Consider the following 22,672-nt stretch of genomic DNA (forward strand, 5'->3'; position numbering starts at 1 on the left):
CAGGCGAATAAAAAGAACCAAGTGCTTAACTAGTTACGGAAATTACAATACAATGCTGGAGCAACTGCAGAATACCCTGCCACTATGGTTCTCGATTCTACTTTCGCACATATTTTGAAAGAATTAGAAATGCACATGAATGAATTAACTCAAGAGGCAGCTGGGTATTCTGCAGTTAAGCCACCACCGTTCTGACTCACCTTTTTGTAATAAGCTCGGGAAGGAAAGTGGTTCTTCTTCACAAACCAGAGAGCAAATGCGATCAACATCACAAGCATAATTGTACCAATGATAATACCAGCGATAGCACCCCGGCCAACTGAGCTACTCTCCTAAACAAAGAAACCAATGTTAACTGATTTAGATTAAAGACAAACAGGTCAATCGCATTCCAAGGGTCTCTATCGTGCCCGCTTCCCCCAGGTGGAGGTGAGAACAGAGAGTCCGGGAATAAGGTTTGAGGAGCAAGGCTGATTACCAAGGGTAAGTGCAGTAAACAGTTTTCACAGAAAGTTTCTTGGAAATAAGTAATCCGTAACGCTACTTTGGATTTGTGTTTGCTGAACTGTTTAATTAGAAATCAGAGCAGGTAACTCTCTCTTTAAGCAAGTAAGTCGCACACAGGCAAGCTTTCGAGCCACTTTCTAAAACCATCACGAGAGAGAAACACGTGCAAGCTATTGTCACAGTCAAGATATGTATTAATTAGGAATAATTTAAAACAATATTGCCATTCAATAATTAACAATTATTGGACGAGGTTGAGCAAAACATCGGGATTTGTCAGTGGCGAACAGATCAGTTATTTGCCGAAGCCGAAAGCTCAGACAAAAAAATTGATCTGCGAGACACTAACAAATTACGATAATCTGCGATAACCGAGCCAGTTTCACTTTTTGCTTCGAGAGCCAAAGCATTTCTATAAATCCTACACACCTGCTTTCCTGCATTTGGTCCATCTGGCTAAAGAACAAAAGAAATAGCAATGTCAGCACCCAGTGTAGAAAGAAAATATTACAGAACTACTCCAACCCATTCAATACATAAACTTTACCGCAGAAGAGTCCAATTTAAAAATAGGTCTGTTATGCGTACATACTGACTGGCTTAAGCTTTGTTGCATGTTGGAGAGTAACACTTAAAGAAGTTAAAAAACCCAACCAAATTAAAGGTCCTTTGACTGGAGTAAGAGATAAGTATAGATTTTGCTGAACGCATTTGGTTTCCCAAACAAACAATATATTCCGCAGCATATATGCTCTAAACTAAATCCACCTTACAAAGAAGTCCTTTAGCTAACACAAACCACAAGATATCAACAATGTGTTAGCTTTGAAATGAATTCGAAAATAAAGTTGAGTGAAAGTAGTAAACTCTTTTTTAAATGCAAAACGTTATAAAGTCAAGAATAAATACTGGATATTGCAAAGTTGTAACAGTAAGCTATAAATACCACAACAGGTCCTTCTGTTGGAATAGTAGTTTGCTGGGTTGTCTGCTTCTGTAAGAACACATAATCGATAAAGCAATGAAAATGATATCACACATCCGTCGTGAATTGTATCCACTTATTTATCGAACTTCACCCACTTTACATAGTGCAACCTTCGCACTATGGTTCCCTCTCTCCTGTTTTTCCTGGGGGAGTGGTGGCTACGGCAACAAGTAGCCTAAAGGATCGACAAACCGAAGATTGCAGAGACAACGCGTATAATTATCGCAAACGTTTTGACGAGGCAGGTATGTCAAAATTGCCTGATTTTATAAAATCACTGATTGTCATTTTGTTTTGCTTTGCACCTTAAGTGTGAGTATTTTTTCTTCTTCTCGACATTACAAAAGTTACACTTGAGACGCTAACAGGTAAATTAAGAAGTTGCCTTTTATTAAAGCTAACAGTGTTGTAGCTCTTTCTTAAAGATGATTTTCAGTATCGTACTCAGCACCCTAACGTTTATAAACATTATAAGTCTCACTCGATGGAATGCGAATCGATGTTATTTGTTACGAACCACATACCTTATTTTTGACGCCTTTCAAATTCTTTTTCCAACAGCTTCATTGATTTTTAAAGCTGCGAAGTTGTTTCATCGAGTGATATGAGAAAGAACGAAGCATAAAGCTTCGACCGCTTCGCATCCATAATGGCGGTTGTTTTGAAACTTGGAATTTAATTCATGTAAGTAGTTGCAAAATGTTCACATTTTGTGATGTCTTACATGAAACAAAACAAAAAACGCAGACAAACTCTCGAGAGTGCGCAGTACGGACTGGAAATCATCTTTAAATACAACAACATAAATTAAGATAATGACTGTAACATACTGAAGTTGGTTTTCCTGGGGTTGCTGTGGTAGGTTTAGTTGGTTCAGTTGGTTTGGTTGGTGTTACTGTGGTTGAAGGTGGAGGAGCAACAGCCTAAAATGAAATTAACTTGCAGTAAGTATGTGAGGTAAAATATGACAAAGGTTCAATTTGTTGCAGTCCTAAGATTGGGAGATCGCAATCATTTTCGAAGCATGAAGAAACTGGAACTTTTTCTACATCCCCTGGAAGGAAAGCTAATTCAACGTAGATTACCCTCGGTACTCCCCCCCGCCTCGGTATTTTCTCAGGACGCCCAACAATTCTCAGGAGGGTGGAGAGAGGACCTGCGAGACCCTCGCTAGAACCTAGACCCCCGGAGCCAACCTTTAGTACAGTAACCATTACATCACTGCATCTCCTAAATTTTGCATAAAAATCACAACTTGAAATATGTGTTTCTCTGCTCCCTCGCAGTCATACATATCAAATGATAACACATTTTACTACTTTTCTGCATTAATATCTTGTTCCTCAGTGCCCCTATAATTCACCTCGGTTCACGTGAATAAAAGATAAACTCGCTCAATGTTTCAACATCTGGACCTGAAGCTTTGTCAATAACAACTACTTACAAGACAATTTTTAGGTCAGTAAGTCATTTACTCACCGGGATCATCTGATCTATTACATGTACCAGGCCATTAGTTGCAGGAATGTCTCCAATAACATGACCAACTCCATTGACAACTACTTGCCCCTGTGTAACAGTAACAAACGAATGTTATCTTGAGCCAAAGCCTTCAAACAGGGGGACTCTTATAAGAAAGGGGTGAGGAAGCTCGTCATCTCATTCAGGGGTGGAAATCGCCTATTTTGGTATCACTTAGGGTGTAAACTAAGGCGTCCCACTGTTTTACCAACGAACGAGGAGAAATTTATTTAAAGTTGTAAGGGCTTAAGTATAGCTGCCTGCTCTCCTCGAAAAAAAACGGAGACGTACTCCCTGCGATTTTTCTTGAGCAGAGCGGGCGCTTTACAAAGGCCAAGTTGAAATCGTTCTATTCTTCAAAGTCGAAATTATTGATCGCCGTTAAGTTGTTATATCACTTACTTTTCTGTCTGTTTAAGAATGGTATATTTTAGGGGGTTAATATTGAAGCACGATATTAAATCTTGTATAAATCCTGTGCCATGCTAGATTGATCTCCCTTAGGGTTTAAATTCAAATTTTCCGAAGATTATCCCCGCCCCTTTAACGGGGGAGTCCCTCTCGGGATTATAACGTCCACTAAAACCCTTATTGATAAACTCGTTTAAAAGCCTTTTTTAAATAACCAGTGGTTAATGTAAACTAAAATTTACAAATTCTGGATCTTACATTTGTTAGCTTTTTAATGTGCAGTTTGGTTCCAGCCAGGGTCGTCAGAGATAAGTCACTAATCATGTTGTTTAGCGGAAACCTTCCAGACAAGATGTGATTCTTCATAATATGTAATGTGAACCTCTGTAAAAATAAGGGAAAAAAGCGAGGAGAGGTAACATGTACACGAAATTCTCAATCCTTGTTTGAAGCAGTAAATATATAGATCTATTACTATCATGGTGCCCCTAACAAAGAAAGAAAAGATTCCCCGACTTTTACCTGTGAAGATAATTACGCATTTGCTTTTAAAAGTTCCTTTTACACAAATTAAAAGCAATTGAATTGAACCTGCAGCATGTAAAAATGAAATTTGCTTATTCTGAGAATTTCCCTGACTAGATATTAAATTCCCTTACTTTCCACTAAACTTGAAGATTATATATAAAAAAAACATTAACGTTTTCAAGACCAGGGAAACCTTGTATTCATGTAATGCACAACTTTCATCAAGTTAAATGTGTGATAATTATGACAGTGACCTATATTGACCGAAGATGAGAGAACATGTCGAGTGAATTCTAATCTGACAAAAAATTGTAATAATTGGCACCTTGCTGTGTACTGCGCTGTTAATAGGCACAAACACTGTAAAGGTTTTTGACTGGGACTGTAGATCTTGAAATAAAAACACCGCCTCTGTACTGAGGGTGGTCAGTTGGTAGAGGGTCTGAAGTTAAAAAGGAGGCAAAGAAACAAAGATAAGCTATGAGAGTGACGAATGATCATCGCAGTAAATTTTCCAATTTAAGCAATTGGAAAGAAGAAGCCTGAAAAAAATCAGGGGCGTTGAAGCCCTGTTTTTTTCAGGCTTCTTCTTTCCAATTGCTTAAATTGGAAATTTTACTGCGATGATCATTCTTCACTTTCATCTACAACCGCAGTTCAAATATGAATTATTTCATATACACTTCACAAAGATAAGCTACATTATAAGACAAAGTCACTGATAACTTATCACACAACTAAATTGTGACATGTATCCTCCTCACAGATGTAATTCGTCTACTCCTCACCCCCTGCAATCAATGCTGTTTGTGGTTTCCCTAACAACATTCTTAGCAGCACAGAGAAGAGAATATTGTGCAAGGGGGAGTTGGCGAAATAATTTTTTTTCTCTACGCTACGGTAACATTTTCTGCAAATTAGAGAGAGAGTTTACATTTGCCTCAACAGGTCTTGTCCCGGATGTTAGTAATATAGCTTCATATCCAGGGTCTCGTATAACATAGTTTGCGCAACAGACATAAACCGGGGAAGAGGGGGAGGGAGGGTGCCTCCCTTACCCCTTACCCCTTCCTCATTTATGCTGCGACGCAGCACATCCAACAGGGGTGAGGATGGTCATGGATTAATTCCTTTTGGAAGAAATCTGAATTGTTTCCAAAATAATTTGTGTCGCTGACTTACAAAAATATTCCTTACTGTGTTTTAACCAAACTTAAATACAATTTCATTTGTTTCCATAACATGATGTAAAAAAAACAACAACAACACTGAAAGGTGACATACCTTGTAGAATTCTGTAAACTTGCTAGTTTCTTGGAGCACCTTTACATTGGATAAAGATACTCAGTATATATGAGTATGGTCTGAGAATACCTGTAGCAAGCAAACTCGACAACAACACACAGCAATACGAATCTGTACACAAAACGCGCCATCTTAATAGACAATGGGTCCAAAGACTTTTCTATGTGAATTTTTTTTTTTATGGCAAGGAGGAAGTAGGGAGGAGTGCTTTCTTTTAACCCACTTGTTTCAAAACTCAAAATATCACTTCTCCTTACTAGCTGTCATACGTTTCTTTTAAGGCGAACTTCTGAGAATTGGGTGTTATATCAAGTCAATAGAGCGGTTTTCAACTGAGTGTCAAAAGTAATCAGGCAATTACTTTGGTTTTGGTTTTACTACGGTGTGAGATTGGCTGAGTGGTTTCTTTGGTAAGTAGTTGGTTTGGTCTTGGTTTCACGACACTCAAATGAAAACCACTTTATCTCACCACCTGTCTGGTTAACAATGTATTAACGCTATAAGGATAAATTACGTTGATCATCACTGCCTCTAATTATGACTTTTTCTCGGGTTCAAAAACGTTAGACAACAAAAATAGTACACTGACCTCGACAATCACTCTACATGAACCAGTAGACTAATTGTCATGTATAATTCCCTAAGAAAAAGAACCTTGCTGACCTGTATAATGTTCCCTTCACAAGTTAATCCGTCTCCTGTAAAGCCTGAACGACAAGAACATGTGACCTTAACACCTGTAGTAGAACAAAATAAAACACCCTGTTCGTTATGGTCTCTTGAACTAGTTTCACTTAACGAGAAGAGAAGTTACAAGAAGTTACCATCATAGGAACACTCAGCATGGACGGAACATCCTCCGTGATTCTGAGAGCAGGGTGAGGCAGGATGATGAGGACGACACTCGGAGCCAACTTTATAAAAGCCAGCTTTACACAGGCAGCTTCTTGTTCCCTAGGAAGACAAGAATTTGTCAGTCATTAATCGACTATATCAAAAATGGATCTAGGTTAGAGTGGTTTTCAACTGAGTGTCAAAAGTAGTCAGGCAATTACTTTGGTTTTGCTTTTGGTTTTGGTTTTACTTCAGTTTGAGATTGGCTGAGTAGTCTAATTGGTAAGTAATTGGTTTTGGTTTTGGTTTTACGACACTCAATTGAAAAACGCTCTAACCTAGAACCATTCTGCTTTTGACAGATTACAGCACCTAGCTTACATATATAGACTTCCAGAAGTCCCTCTTTTGCTTAGTCCGTCGTGCGTGACGCGAAAGAAAACCGCGAGACAAAAATAGCCGCGCGAAATCCTGGGGTCGAGGAGTGCGCGCTCCTCGCCTCCAGGATTCCACGCGGCCAATTTTTGTCGCGGTTTTCTTTCGCGTCACGTACGACAGACTAAGCGAAAGAGGGACTACTCGTAGTCTATACATATAAGACAGTGTTTACGATCCTAGTGGCCTATAACTACAAGAGCTCTGATTTCCAGATCAATGCTTCACTCCCAATGAACGCAGCGCTACTCCATTGCATGCTACCTATTGTTCCCTTATGTTCCTTAACCATGAAACTGTAAAACCAGGGAATAACATTACACACAAACTTACTGGCGCAGTAAACAGGCAAGTAGCATTGACACCACACCCTCCATTGTTAGTGGCACAGACGTCAGTCATCTGACAGTAGTATCCATCTCCATGGTAACCAGGTTTACATGAGCACGTCAAACGATCAACACCAGTTTGAGAGCAGGTAGCAAACACGTGACAGCCACCATTATCTGCCTTGCAGTCAACAGATGGTACTGAAAAGAAATCCCAAGATCAAAATATTAGTTCTCCTTACCGATCGTCATACATTTCTTTCAATGTCAATTATGATAATTTGGTGTTACATCAAGACAATATTCTTTATCTGATGATTTTCTTTATTCGCGTTAATAGTGTGAGAAACCACTTTTTAGCAATCAAAGGGTGTAAATGGCCTCTGAAAATTACAAATGATAAAATATGCTAAGGGTTCGAGAAATCGGGATGTGACTTACAAACTTACAAAACTCCTCTCCCACCTTGGTATTTATTCGCTCCACCCGACCAGTCCAACCTCCGTTATGACTAATCAGTTTAGTTTGTTCCACTTTCGAAAGCAATGGGCTAATGAAGTCACATCCTGATTTCTTAAACCCTTCAATTTTTAACCCTCCCGTTAACTCGAACTAAAAGTCGTTTCTTTCCCCTCAGTCAAACACTGTAATTTTACCCCTGATTTCTCGAACTATCCGATTTTTCAAACCAATTTTCGTATCTCTTAGGGGTTCGTAAAAACGGGTTTCAACTCTAAGAGCAAAACATCATTTGAATATCTGACACTAAGGATACATTCACGAATCTTCCGCAACCGCTGATGAAAATAAACGACTTTGAAAGTCAATGTAAGATACCTGGACACGACGCAACAGTGCTGTTAATACACCGCTCACAAGCTGTGCCATTAAATGAAAAGTCGCACACGCATGTACCATCTCCAAGAAGCCCATCGATACAGCGACCACGCCCACTACAAGGTAACTGAATACCACCAGGACAAACTGTACCAACATGAGACAAGAAACTGGTTAGAAAACACGCACTTAGGATTAAAAAAAATTGCTTGAAGGCGATACTGTGCGTGGCAATTTCAGGTGCTCACGATGCTGAATGGGCCACCCTGGCTACATAAAGTTTCACTTAAATAACTTATTCATCAGCACTCATTCTGCATGGTATGTAAGGTGACGGAACAATAGAAATAACACTACATCCCTTGGAATAGGATAAGGTAAAGTCTGTGTCAGATGGCCTATACAGCCAGAGTTTATCCCCGTTTCTGTCATTAAGCGACGAGGGCCAGGCTTTTTGCTTACAGTGCACATAACCCTGAAAAGCGTAACTTACCATCACAGTTTGGTCCATAAAAGTTCTTACAACATCTTCTAACTCTCTCTCGCTGTAAACATATCGGCTGGCAACCTATCAAATCTCCATCGTATGTGCAGTTGTGGTTCGTTGCACCCTAATGTGGTAGAGAGAGATGCAGGTACATGCATTTTGTTCGAGACCAATTCTCTATACCGATTGACAGTTAATTTTAAGAATTTGATGGCATATCAAGGCATCTTCCCTATCTGCTTGAACATTTTATTGATAGTAAGAAATATATAATGTAGTGAGTTTAGGGGTTGAGCAATTATCTAAGGTAATTTCATTTGTTTACAACGTAAGCTCTCTTGACGAACACTTACTGTTTTTCGAGCAAATCTCTAGGAAACAGATTGTTTAAAGAAAACACGTACTAAACAGTTTTTCTCACACACCGCTGGGAGCCATGCCAAGCCGAACCACACAGCCTGACCTTTATTAACATAACAACATAACATAACATAACATAACTGTCTTACAATGGCACAAAAAAGTGGCTAGAAAATAAATTCACTGCAACTTAATAGACTCCAAAAATACCTCACGGGTGGGTGGGTGGGGCATGTCAGGCAATGGCGGATGGCAAAACAAAACTTGGACCTTGTACAAGCCACGTGACCTGAAACCCCCCCTACCCCCGCCCCACACACTTGTACTAAGACTCCCAGCCGTGTGTGAGAAAAACGTTTTCCGCTTCATTCGTTCCTCAGCCAGCGGAAAACCACACTTATATCACGTCAAATAAACTACTTTACATTTCGTCGAGAACACTCTCAAATGAATCAGTTATTTATATATTACAGAAGAGAAAGCTATAAATGGATGCTGAAAATAATGCGACAAAGCTGGACCAACTGAACATAACAGACTTTGTTGTTGACCTATAATTAATTGACTGCCCAAGTGTTTCATGTCAAAAATATCCAACCACCATTTCGAAAGTTTACCGAGTCCTAAACTAATGCACAAGTATAGGTAAAGATTATGCTGTAGACTACTCACAACAAGAGTGGTTTCTTGAGGACAACTAACAGGAACAAAACAATTTCCACATTGGCCCTATGAAGGAAAAAAAAATCATTTTTCATGCGTTAACGACGTAAGAGGATTTGTTGACTGACAACTAGGTAGAAATAAGTTAGCAATTTTCAATACCACAGCAAGGGACATCACAATAGATATGGGTTGTTACCGTAATTTGCGTTTCGTTAATGTCATCACAGTTGCCACCAAATCCAAGAGGAATAAGAGCCTTGTCCACACCAAACGCCACACCGCCATTAAATATTACATCCCTCTCAACAAGTCTACTATCACCATTTACATAAAGGTCACCCTGCAGAATAAGTAAAAAAAAATACTTCTAATTTACCCATTCACATAATTATTCCAATCTTAATCAAAACTATAACAAAATTCTCGAACGTGATTGGCTATCAGCAGCCCGATTTGAGCATTAATTGGACAGTGTACGCGTCATGCTTGCAATTGGACAGTACACGTCATTTTGCGCGCGCTGTTGCGGTGCACTTTGTCGAGTAAACTGCTGTGTTTTTCAGTATTCATAACGACGTTTTATCGTTCAGCGATCAATCGATGGTTTGTTCGTTTCTCGAATTTTGTCATAGTTTTGATTAATTGGTAACAGGACATCGTGTCGTCCAATTCAGTCTGTAATCATACTCGTCATTAACAAATTGGACTCCCGCTTCGCGGTCGTCCGATTTTGTTAATCACTCGTATGATTACAGACCGAATTGGACTCCACTCGGTCCTATTACCATTAATAATATACATGAAAAAATTACTCGACTCTGATTGGCTGAGAGCAGTGCAGTTCAAGTGTAACACCAGAGCAAATTACACATCGTAATTCTAGATTGTGATTGACTGAAAGAAAATAGGAAATTTTCTAGGCCAGTGATATCACATAAAATGATGACGAAAATTTAGTGCGGAAACTTTGAAAAAAGTTTTCTCGAATAAGAAAAAATGGCTTCAAGAAAGATCCTCCGGCATTTCCTCCACGCGAATTTTTTCACGTTTATATTACTAATAAGTAATCACACTGTTTTTCTCGTTCAATTTCCAATTAATTAGCACTTGGGAATTTTTCAAAAGCTGAAATTGCACTCGCCGAAGCGGCTCGTGCAATTTCAGCTTTTTGAAAAACTCACTCGTGCAAATTAATTCCAAATTGAACTCGAAACCGTACGATTACCCATACAAATAACACAAACTTCATTATGATCACGTGTATTTTTTGTCATTAGTTTTCCACCTTACAGTTGAGTAATACTGAAAAACAATTGAAAAAGTGTAAGTACGAGTTTTGAGTCGAAGAACTCGCTCATTCAAAGTTGACAGAAAACTGGTAAAACAATAACAAACCTTTCCTCCTTTACACGACACAAATAAACTTGATCCTCCAAACGTCCTCAATTCTAACCCTGCTCCACTCCTCAGCAAAGACTGGGTACTAAAATCAGACTGCAAAGAAAACGGGTTTTCTTCAAAAACTTCTCTTCTTGGGCATTATTCACTATTTGGAAAATGTGCCAGCTTCGAGCAGCCTGAAATACTAGTCGTCTTCCGTCCGCAACCTAATCCCCGTCTCTCGCCCGGGGATTACGTCGAGGGCGAGAGATAACTGACACTTCTGGCTAAGCTTTGAGATGATTTTGACAAATTGTTTTGAGAAAATTTGATTGGTCTCAGTTGTTGCTGTGGACGCCATTTTGCCCTAATGGCCAGTACACAATGAGATGGTTCTAAAGCCTTTATCTTGATAAAACGTGATTACTGTAGGCTGTACATGTTGCTGTGGGTGGTACATCACCCGATTGGCTAGTGCAGCGTTGGCTGTAATGGCTTGGTAATTGTGATCAAAGGCAAGACACTCTACTCTCACAGTGCCTTAATCTCCACCCAAGTCGGCAGTTGTACAAAGGGTGCCGGATAATATTATCCACTAGTATTATCCAGTTGAAGAAGTATGATTTTGATTGTTTAGTCACGTAATGAGTTATCTAGCCAATATCACTAACCACCCTTTAAACATCATACTGAGGCAAAAGTTTACTAGGAAATGTAGTTAATATTTTGGAGATTTTTAAGAACGCCAATGGCAACACTACTTTAAAAGATTACCACATGGAAAAACACATTTTTTCTACAACTTTCTTTCGTTGATCACTAACCTGAATTTGTGTTACTACATGATATCGTATAAAACGTATCAAGTCCCCCACATGGACAGGATCCAACAGCCGATTCATCAGGTCCTGAGGCAACCCTCTTATGGCATCATCAGTTGGCCAGAACATTAGAACAGGTCTGTTTACTGCAACGTCCAGGCGGTTCTTCAGTCCTGCTTGCTGTACAATGTATGAGGATTCAGTTGGTAATGTTATGATTCTTACAATACATGGTTAAGTTACCATCATCTCAAAGGGTAACTAATGAGACTCAGTGCCTGTTTTGTGGATTATACAAGAAGCGGGTGAACTTACAATGAAAACCTCTGTACGATGTACAGTGTACATAAACACCAATGTTCAAAAGATAAACTTGGTTTCTGAAATTATTCTGCAACTGATTTGTCCATTTTTTAGACGTTTCCCTTCTCTATGACCTAGCATTTACTGATCACTCAACTAAGTCTGTTAAGGTTGGAAAACGCGATTCTTATATGATCATACGCTTCATTCTCAAGACTAACCTAGTACAAATTCTATATTGTATTGGATTAAATCACCTCAGCACCTAGCCTCTACTAACCTCAACGAGCTTTACAAACTCTTTGTATCCAAGTATGTTAGCTACATCAATGTAGGACCCCTGTTGGTTTAAAACCAAAATGGCCCAAATTATTAACAATATAATGTCATGGTAATAACGGAAAAGATTAAACATTTCTGCAAATCAGCAATCAGCATAAGAATGTCAATTCGGTTTCTTATCAGTGTGGTCGTTTTTTCTTATCACTCTTGTTTGCAAGATTAACAAGCAAAAGGTTGCATCTTCCAGTTGAATACTAGTTATCATCTATTTAACAAATAGATTCCATGTTGCCGTGCGTCTGTTCAGTGATAGATCACAGATGACGTCAAAATGTGGTACGAAGTAAAATATGGTACACGAGGCGATAGCCGAGTGTGTCACTGATGTTCTTACCACATTTTGACATCTTCTGGGATCTATTACTCAACAGACGCACGACAACATGGAATTTAGCTGTTTCCTATACAAACGTTGATGACGTCATCTAAACGTCTGTCAGTGTCCTCCAATCGATTATAAGTAACGACCATTCTCAAACTCATTAATAATTCATCAAGTTGAAACAAAGAAAATCACAACCGTGAAGGAAGTTTGGATACCCGGTCTTAATTAGCATAGATTTTGACGATTTTACTTCTCCGTTTACTCGTTAGTTTTTGTTTCGATTGAGAAGATATATCAAACACTCGAGACAGTATTTCATCGGCTAGCGAAACACCTCGAATTTCATCAAAAATACTCCGCTGCGCGTCGCATTTTCAACTCTCTTCTCGGTGTTTGGACATACCGATGAAACACTGTCTCTCGTGTTTGATTTATTACATCAAAATGCGAAAATAATCTGACCTATTATACAAATTTTAATTACATACCATTGGCCTGCTAGCTGCAGGCATTGGTGGAGTCAGTAAGCTGTCCAGTTTCATGATAATGCCATTTGCTGACTCATACACTCCAACTACTCTGGAAACATTTCCATATTCATCATAAAAAGACGTGACATTACCCTGAAAGGAAATAAAACCCAAGTTAATAACGACCAAGAAATAATGGCGCAAATTTTTCACTGGCCTTCATCTATTTTCATAGTGATAATCGAGATAGTTTAATTATCTTTAGAGCGGTTTTTATCTGATTGTCGAAAAGTAATCTGGTTTGTATCATTTACCCTGCACGATTGGCTTAAAAACCTCGCGCAAATTTTTCATCCAATCAGAAGTAAAACCAAACCCAATCGAGCCTCGCTCGCACTCGTTTTCCCGCGCTTTACGTCAGCTACACGTAATTACTTGGAGTTGTCATTGTTTTACTGTATTGTGTGTGAGCTAAAGGATCATCATCATCGTTCCGTTCTCCTACTGGAGAATTAACTGGGCTGTCGCCTCTCTGCTTCCAGGCTAACCTATCCTCTGCAGCTGATACCGCCTCAGCCCAAGATTTTAATCCTTTCTCCTTAAGCTCCCTTTCCATTGTTCACTGTAGGATAGGCTAGAGTAATTACTTTGGTTTTGGTTTTACGACATTCAATTGAAAACCGCACTAAAAGCATAACCAAGAGACATTAAAACGTACCTCTATTTTCACTGATACCGACGGTCCCAGCAGTGTTGTAAAGTTTGCAGAATCACCAAGGAAGTTCTTAGGGATTCTTGCACAGCCAATGATGTGGTATTTCAACAACATTTCCTCCTGGTTTGTTGGTACCTGCACACTACGACGCTGTCCATAGCAATGAAAACGTTAATTGGTATAACTTCCAGACAGAAATATCTGATTGGTTAAGAAACGTAGCCATGACTTCGAATTTTTCATCCGAGAATCTCACAGATTCACGAGGAAAAGTCAAGGAAAACGTTGAAATTTAGGTAAAGGACTTTTATTAGGAAATCAAAATGTTTTACTGACAATACAAAGCTGCCTAACAACTAAAAATATGTTTTTTTTGGAATTTCTAATGATATGAGCCATCAGAAGTTCTTCATTGCCTCAGCTAGAAATTTCAAGAAATTTCTGGTAAATAGACATTCGTTCATTCATACATTGAAGCTAACAAACGTTTCTTACCTTACGACTTCCTGATTGTAACTGGTTAAGAGCAGCGTTTACTGGAGCCAAAAGGTTAAAGTGGCCATGAGAGGCCAACAGCTTGTCAAGACCATATTTCTGAAAACATAAAAGCACCTCAGTTATGTCATACATTAAACCTCTCTTTAGAGGACGCCCATTGCACAATAAAGAGTGAGTAATCACCAGTTTAAAGATTAAAAACTACTGACTCAAGCAAAAGGTAATTGTAAAACAATATACATTTGAATTGACAGTAAGTTTTTTGAACACTCCTGTTGATGAGCTCCTGCTTACACCTAGAGCATATATACATTTTTTGCCTTACCTTGATAAGACTTTCTACTGCTGACAATTGAGGGTCAAGCTTTAAAGCCTATAAAAGTAACAAAATTTATTTAGTTCTGGTTTTACGACACTCAATTGAAAACCGCTCTATCTATTAACTGTAGTTTTCCTTGTTACCTCCATTATATCACCAATACACGTGAATCCATCTCCAACATAGAATTTTCTACAGGTGCACGTTCTCTGGTGTGGTCCTACATTGTTACAAACTGCTCTGTCACTACATCCTCCATTATCCTGAAAACAACAACATTCACAATAAGAGAGTAACGTCAAGCTCCCTCCATTCAGGAGACCAAATGAATATTATAAAATAACTGAGATACTACGCACGCGCTCATTGGTCGATAGGGGTGATTAGATGAGAGCACGCAAACACGGTTGTGACGTTTTTGATTTACACGTACTCTTAAAAGATATTACTAGAAAAACAATGCAGTCCTTTTTCTGTGTTTAGATAGGCCTCTTCTAATCACTTTGGGGGGGGGGGGGGGGGGGGAGAGCGGAAAGTTATGGAAACCATCGACTGCATCTCGGGTTTGCATACCTGTCTCAAATTCTTCGACAACCGCCCCCCCCCCCCCCCCACCCCCCTCCTCCTCGCTTCGTGTTTAGATGAAGCTATGTAAACACGGAAAACGCGCTCTATTGCTTATTATGGTGAACTGTCATGGAAACCTGTGATGGATTAGCATGATGGACAATCCTAGTCGCTTCACGCTAAAGGAACAGGAGCTAAGTAATGCCTGAAACCTTAACTTAACTTTAATACAATTGACCTTAAAAACAGTTGTGAAAAAGGACTCAGAGAACCTTAAGACTTGGGTAACTTGCAAGTTATAACATCTAGTGGAGGTATTTTTGTCACAAGCTGATTTGAGATCCTGAGGTTAAGGATTTGGACCATTTACAATTGTCCTTTTGCTATTTTCATGTTCAAGAAAGTAAGATAAATCACAGAATATACACAGCGTTTTATCAGAATTCTCACAATATATTTTCCGGTACCAATTAATACTCTTGGTTAGAAAGGGACATTGCAACAATCCACAATAACGTTAATTCTCCAACTTGAGAATATATCCCTGGACCTCTGTATCTGGTGCCAAAGGCGAGATCTAGTTTCTGAATCCATATAATAACTAGCGTGGATGAAATCATATTGAAAAGGAAACCTGGTAACAAATAAACAGGGTAACTCACTAAGTCACATGGATTTACACCAACACAAGACTTCACACCGTCTCCTGAAAAGTCCTTGTTGCAAAAACAATTCCTCTGGAAAGACAAAAAAAAAATGTTTTAAGGCAGGAAATGCACGACAGCCAAGAAAAATTTGTTTCTAACCAAAATAATTTCATTACTATGTATAGGCAAGTCGTAACACAAGGGCTTCATACCTTCCCAGGTGCTATATTGGTACAAGTTGCGTTCTTATGGCAGCCACCATTATTCCGTTGACATGGATCTATTTCTGAATCAAGACCACAGATCAATAGTTAAGACATACGTCTATGCGTATCGTGTTATGAGTTGGTATCCGGTCGTTAAGCCCCCAAGTCGATTAGCCCCCAACTGTGTAGCTCCCAAACAGAGGTCCAAAACAATGTCTACTTCTCCTTCTTTACGCGTGAATACGAGGGTGAATGGGGGCTAATCGGCTTGTGATTGGGGGATAAGCCGCTAGGGGCCGCTAATCGACATACATTCATTACGTTAATCTATCTCAGGATTGAAACCAATAAGGATTTGCTAAATGTTCTAGTTTTTTTACCGTGGGTGCCTCCTCTGCTAGTTGATGCTTAATTTAGATTTTACAAGACAAAGATAAATAAAGTAAGATTTGACACTTATCACATTCCACTGTGAGACGACACTAAATGATAGTAAGGACCTACATTACGACTATCACTCAAGAGAAATCATTCTATGTCTCTGAGAGAAGATTGTTTGCTCCAGGTGTCCACATTGAAGAAGAACACTATGCTTTCCAGTTGATGAGTAGAAAAAAGGTAGAGCCTAACAAATGTCAACTTAAATGAAAGACACTAAAATTGCAGTCAGGGGTGTTGTATTTAGGCGTCGGACACATTATTGACTTTATTTTAAATTCCTTTATATTTGCTATTTGAGTTCCAGTTTTTTTAGTGGATAAAAGGTCATACAGTCTATGCCACCATGGCGATCTTTATCCACAAGGCAGTGCTATATAAGCTTTGAACAACCAATTTTCTACAAAAGACAATTTTATTTCCCCAAGAGTGATTGCTAGTTGTAGAAGTACTTACCAACGCAAAACAGCCCATCTCCTGTAAAGTCACGATTGCACTTACAAGACCTGAAGCCTGGCAGAGTAATGTCAACAGTGCAAGTAGCATTTTGATGACAGCCGCCATTATTCACAACACATCTGTCGATTTCTGTAAACAGAAAGGTGATTAATCATTTCAGGCACCAGACTTGTTCCAGAGCTGTGGTTTAAGCTCCTCAGAGACAGTAATGAGGGGATTAAGTCACAGCTGGGACACATTCCAAAAGCAGGGCAAAGACAGACCGACAGTGGTGGAAGAACTTTGTTGCTGCCCTACATTCCAGTGGGCTGGGCCATAGCCAGAAACAAATTGACTGAGGCAATGTCCATGAAAAAATTATGACTGAGGCAATGACCATGAAAAAATTATGACTGAGGCAATGACCATGGATAAATTCAGACTGAGGCAATGACCATGGATAAATTCAGACTGAGGCAATGACCATGGATAAATTCAGACTGAGGCAATGACCATGAAAAAATTCAGACTGAGGCAACGACCATGGATAAATTACGACTGAGGCAACGTCTATGGTATAATTCTCTTCCTAGGTATTTAGGATGTTTATGATGACTAAGAACATCAAAAACGAAAAAAAAAAAAAATGACTGAGGCAAGTACCTCGGTTTGCTTGTTACTAGCTACAGCCCTGGTGAGCATAATGGGAGTTCCCCCCCCCCCCTCCCCCCAAGGCAGAGGAACTGACCTGTACAGTGAGTTCCATTTCCTGTGTAACCAGCATCACATTCACACCTTCCACTACCACTTGGACCTCGACATCTGAGAAAAAAATACATACCAATGTGGAAATGATCCGAGTTTTTTGCCAGTAAGGCGTTGTATTGTTAGAATAGAAACTATTTGAACCAGGAAAGCTTTAGAAACAATGGATAGAAAGACGTAAATGACTTACAAGCCGCTTGTAAGTCATTTACGTTTTTCTATCATTGTATTGTTAATACATACATACATACATTTTTATTTGTTCTCAAATTAAAATTACAATTGTAACATGCCCGCGGATAGCTGAGCTAATCTAGGCGGGTCATGTTTGGACGAGTTATTAATATACAACTAGGTACAACTATATACAACTGAAGGTAACAAGAGAACTAAAGAGACTAGAATTGACAACGATGACTAAAGACAACTAATAAACTAACGATATTACAAATAATAATTAACAAAAGTTAATTAGTAAGTAATATTAACATTGTAGGTTATGTTAGAATTATTGTAAGTAGAACATTGTTATAAGTCACGTTACGGTATGCTAAATGTGTGGTATTGGCAAATTGTAAGTAATGTTAGTGTACAATAAGTAGTGTTAGTATTGTAAGGAACTGCTTTTTTATGTAATGTTAGTATTGTAAGTAACGTTAGTATTGTAAATTAAAGAACGTTTTTCACTAGCAAGCTCTCATTTTCCAGATTAACGGTTGGCTGACGGCCAATATACTTCCCCTTTTACACAACCATTGGATAAGTCAATTCAAGAGGCTATTTTGTCATTGGCAAAGGTACTTTATAGATTAATTACTTACACCCTAATAGACGTCCCCAGCAGAATTTAGAATAAGTGGTGTGCAGCACAAAGAGAGAAATTTGGAGAACAGTGTGGCAAGAATACAACAAGAGAATAATCGATCAAAACAGTTTGCAAATACAGTAAACAACAGCCACTGTCAAACACAAAAAGATTAAGAGCAGCAAACCTAACAACACACATATATGGCAATAATGTATTTTACAATAACTGCAAAAATTCTCGCGCGCTAATGGGCTAAATTTTCATTGTCAATAAGCGACAGACACATGAATTTAAAAATTATGCAATGTTCACGCAACAAACAAGAGCGAACAATTTGACAATTTTTTATTGTAAAAAACAAATTGACATCAGTTTTTCATGCGTCTGTCCTGTTATTGACAATGAATTTCGTCATAACATCGTCAAAGTAGTCTGCGGATCCACTCGGCTATCACTTCTTGGATCCACAGCTACTTCGACAATGTTATGACGAAATTCATGATCAGTGACAGGACAGACGCATGAAAAACTGACGTCAATTTGTTAAACACCAACTTACGTGGCATGTCGACTGCAGTTAGTTGGAAGACAGTTGGCATAATTTGCAGCTAAGGAAAGAAAAGTGAGGTTATACAAAATAATGAGAACTCATTTTCGACAAAGGAAATTCTCAACTACCTATATGTAAGTCCATTATGTTCCCCGCTTTCAACAGACATGAATGAAAAGCATTAAGGGAAATTCTACACCGTCTCTAGAACGTTTCAAATTTAAAAGCATTTAAGCATAAAACTGGAGGTCTTGAGATTCACCATCACGTTTTAAACACTCGTAGCTAAACTCTAATGAAAAAATATAACACCAGATCAATTAAGGATATTGATAATATAATAATTTAATACGTACGTGCTTTATGATGATACTTACAGGTGTTGCAAAACTGTCCTTTCCAACCATGCTGGCAATAACATCTTCCATCGCCATCAATGCCTTCATTACACAAGCCATTGACACATTTACAGTCTGATGGCAAAAAAAATTGAAACCTTACTTCGATGTTTGTTAACAGAACTGAGAAACTTTATCATCTACTGGGTAAAAACAGAAACAGCATTTCAGCCTCCATAAGAGTGTTTATTAAAAGAGTGTCCTGTACCCGGCGAACGCAAATCTACCAAAATGATGACCCACTAACGAATTGAAGTTGATTAACTCGCATCAGGTTAGTTTTCTCTAAACGGATATGGAGATTGTGACCTCCGTACTACAAGATTTCAATGATGGCCAGTCCTCAAATCCTTAATCAGAGCGGTTTTTCATTGAGTGTAGAAAGTAACTAGGCAATTACTTTGGTTCTGGTTTTGGTTTACCGGTAACTATGGTTTGAGAATGGCTGATCAGTCTGAGTAAATTGGTTGGTCTTGGTTTGACGACAGTCAATTAAAAACCACTCTAAAGGTTAGGAACTCATATCGATAGATCTTATAGGTAAACTCTCACTTACCATTTGTGCAATTTCTGCCATATTTTCCAGCAATACACTTCTCGCACGATGTACCAGTGAAGTCAGCTTCACACTGACAGTGACCAGTGCCAGTCTTGCCGTCATCACAACTGCCATGACGGGAACAAGGGTTGGTCAAATTTCCAGGACAAGCTAAAGAGTAAATGCAAAAATTAGATTGACAAACTCCAGAAGTTGGCAATGGACTAAAGGAACATTATCGTGTCCTGAATGACAGGATTTCTGAGAAAGATACACTATCAGTTGTAGTTCCAAAATTAGGAAATGTTTCCCCTATTTATGATAAAAACTCCACAAACTTTGCATATTTATAAAACTGTGACCCTTGCATTTTCACGTTTGACTCTGGTGAAATCAGCTTTCATCTTTGCCATTGCTCAATAGCCAAGTTCAATTAATACTACTATGTTGTCTATTACTACTTTAAACCATTATAGTTAGTCAAACCATTATAGTTACATGCCCTGAAGATGTCCCTCGAAGTTAGACCAATCTTACACCCCCTACATATGATATGCAGCAAAAAAAACACGGCAACATACATTGACAGTCCTGGCCCCAGAATCCGTGACAGCATTTCTTAACCTGGAGGAAGGACGATGTAAATAACTTATTTTACTCACTCAAGACAACCCTCGCTCAGACAAAGTAACCTGGATGTAAAAGAGACATTTGGAGTCCATGATATGTGGCTGCTTATAAGAAGAGCATGGCGACAATTTCAAGAGATGCTAGCGCCAAATAGTGAGAGGTGGCTGCCCTAAAGGGATGTTTAACAGAATATGGAAAATAGACTACCTTTTCAAGAGCAATAATTAATTGTTATTATGATTACTCTGTAAGAGCAGCGATGCCCATGGCCATGACAGCATAAATTCTCCACAATATCATTTTTTGGCCGTATTATGTAAGTACAAAAAAATTACAAATAATAATAATGAAATATCTGATTACAAATTAAAGGTCTACTTACAATAGTGGTTTGTTGGCACAAAGCCTGACAGCCACGGAAGGTGAAAAAAAGTATTGTAATTCGGCACGAATCCTGCTGAACACCCTATAAAAGAAAGAAACACAAATATTAGATGTTAAGCATGACGTTTATGACAAACGCTACAATTAACCTCTGATTTTGTGTTCTTTTCTTCTAATCCTCAATTAAATCAAACAAAAATAGACAAACTTCTCGTACTATTCACCACAAATACAAATATTTTTACAGTATTGTACAAACGGCTGAAGATATATGGCACGAGTTTCATTCTGGCTTTGTAGTGTAAACGTCATTCTTGACCTCTCTATTGACTCAACCTTTTTAATGAACTCAATTGATCAGATTAAAAGTTAACATGAAGCAGCTAGAAGTATTGCTAGTCCCCCCTTAACGGAATGCTAGTCTAACGCATGTTACTCCTCAACATTCGTCTCAGGAAACATTGAGATTCTCTGGAAACAAAATTCACCGTTCCCCTCAGGACCAGTCATTAAGTGATTTGCTATATTGCAAAACAAATGGGTCAAACCGGTAGAAAACAAACAATCACTTTATTAACAAATGACGTGCAACAGCGGTCAACATTTCGCGGGTAAACAGTAAACTGTTTCCCGTTTGACGTCATAGTTTTTGCAATGTTGCCCGCTCATGACATTTGGCGTGAAACAGTTTCATTGTTAGATGTCATGTGACCATGAACTAGCCAATGAATAAAACGCCAGCTATATGACAATGTGTTATGTTGCGTCAACAGTTTACTGGCACCTATTTCATATATTCCTGGGTAGACTGCTGGCAGTCTGTTTTTCCCTTGAAATTCAACAGGGATTTTGAGGCAAGACGCTTTAGCCTAAAGGGGAATGGCCTCATTCCCTACTTAGCCATATCGGCCTTTTGCATTCACAATGGCTATACACTCGTCTAAGTGACCCTAAGAGAAAAGACCGCCTGCCAGCAGTGTAATATAACTCCTGGGTGGAGAGAGGCACTGTGAGAGTCTGCATTACAATGCTCAGGACATTCATGTTAGTTACTCACAATTTTGGTCCAACCAGCCGGACATCTTGGAACCCATACAGAGCACAATGTACAGCTACCCTAAATAAAAAATATATATTTTTAAAATTACAGTAACATGAAGAGAGAACATGAACGTTTTCTTTCAATTTAAACGACAGCATAATATGATTTCAACAAATTAAGCATGTAACTGTACAGAGAATAAATTTCCTAATTGGTCTCAATAGAATACACATCTTTGAATGTTCCAAATCAAAAGAAATATATGCTGTTGCTTGTTTTCTTTATCTCATTTATAGAGCCACTTCACAAAACATCTTAGTTCATAATTTGCATAAAAAAGTAGACATCAATCAATATCAAGAATTAACATGTTAAAAGCCGTACTGAATTCATTGAGTTACTTACCAAACGAAACACTGGTTTTGCTTCATCACAATTTCTTCGCACTGGTTCAAGCACTCCATCTATGCCATACACTATTGCTCTTCTAGCTTTCCGACCCTTGATGACGACATCACGCCTATTGACCTGAAGCTGTTGAAAACAATAAAATCACTTATGCCATGATACTGTAAAGGCAATGTTTCGCCAGGCAATTTGGACAACGTATCTTATAAAGTTCTGTTTTTGTTGCATCAGATGAAAGTTGCATGAAATTTCCAAGTGTATCACATCCTTAGGTTAACATGCCTTGCACTGTTTCCACTGAGGTAATTAAGCACCTTACAAGTAATATATCAAACACGAAAGACCGTGTTTGACCACATTTCTAAACACTGATAGTAGAGTTGAACATACGACACGCAGCAGAGTATTTTTGACGAACTTGGAAATGTGATCAGACGCTGTCCTGAGTGTAAGATATATCTTCTCAATCGAA

At 38.6% G+C, this 22,672-nt stretch overlaps 1 protein-coding gene across 2 annotated transcripts in view; it reads right to left on the minus strand.

The window, feature by feature from the left end:
- LOC145502941 (stabilin-2-like) overlaps positions 1-22,672 on the minus strand; it is a 58,024-nt gene that overhangs the window by 5,794 nt on the left and 29,558 nt on the right. For both annotated transcript variants that reach the window (XM_081482352.1, XM_081482351.1), the window contains exons 33-66: positions 22,198-22,326; positions 21,808-21,867; positions 20,749-20,832; positions 20,318-20,360; positions 19,755-19,907; positions 19,178-19,273; positions 18,810-18,858; positions 17,426-17,499; positions 16,696-16,827; positions 15,808-15,881; positions 15,611-15,685; positions 14,525-14,644; positions 14,388-14,435; positions 14,060-14,158; positions 13,568-13,714; positions 12,868-13,002; positions 11,993-12,052; positions 11,413-11,589; positions 10,604-10,702; positions 9,405-9,548; positions 9,215-9,271; positions 8,189-8,306; positions 7,696-7,842; positions 6,863-7,059; positions 6,085-6,214; positions 5,924-5,997; positions 5,240-5,278; positions 4,281-4,397; positions 3,686-3,811; positions 2,975-3,064; positions 2,326-2,418; positions 1,454-1,501; positions 937-963; positions 201-332 (exon numbers count right to left, since the gene is read on the minus strand). In XM_081482352.1, coding sequence (XP_081338478.1) covers positions 201-332; positions 937-963; positions 1,454-1,501; positions 2,326-2,418; positions 2,975-3,064; positions 3,686-3,811; positions 4,281-4,397; positions 5,240-5,278; positions 5,924-5,997; positions 6,085-6,214; positions 6,863-7,059; positions 7,696-7,842; positions 8,189-8,306; positions 9,215-9,271; positions 9,405-9,548; positions 10,604-10,702; positions 11,413-11,589; positions 11,993-12,052; positions 12,868-13,002; positions 13,568-13,714; positions 14,060-14,158; positions 14,388-14,435; positions 14,525-14,644; positions 15,611-15,685; positions 15,808-15,881; positions 16,696-16,827; positions 17,426-17,499; positions 18,810-18,858; positions 19,178-19,273; positions 19,755-19,907; positions 20,318-20,360; positions 20,749-20,832; positions 21,808-21,867; positions 22,198-22,326 — 3,393 coding nt within the window. The remainder of the gene's footprint in view (positions 1-200; positions 333-936; positions 964-1,453; positions 1,502-2,325; positions 2,419-2,974; positions 3,065-3,685; positions 3,812-4,280; positions 4,398-5,239; positions 5,279-5,923; positions 5,998-6,084; positions 6,215-6,862; positions 7,060-7,695; positions 7,843-8,188; positions 8,307-9,214; positions 9,272-9,404; positions 9,549-10,603; positions 10,703-11,412; positions 11,590-11,992; positions 12,053-12,867; positions 13,003-13,567; positions 13,715-14,059; positions 14,159-14,387; positions 14,436-14,524; positions 14,645-15,610; positions 15,686-15,807; positions 15,882-16,695; positions 16,828-17,425; positions 17,500-18,809; positions 18,859-19,177; positions 19,274-19,754; positions 19,908-20,317; positions 20,361-20,748; positions 20,833-21,807; positions 21,868-22,197; positions 22,327-22,672) is intronic.

The sequence above is a fragment of the Orbicella franksi genome, chromosome 11, assembly GCF_964199315.1.
Source record: "Orbicella franksi chromosome 11, jaOrbFran1.1, whole genome shotgun sequence".
NCBI lineage: Eukaryota > Metazoa > Cnidaria > Anthozoa > Scleractinia > Merulinidae > Orbicella > Orbicella franksi.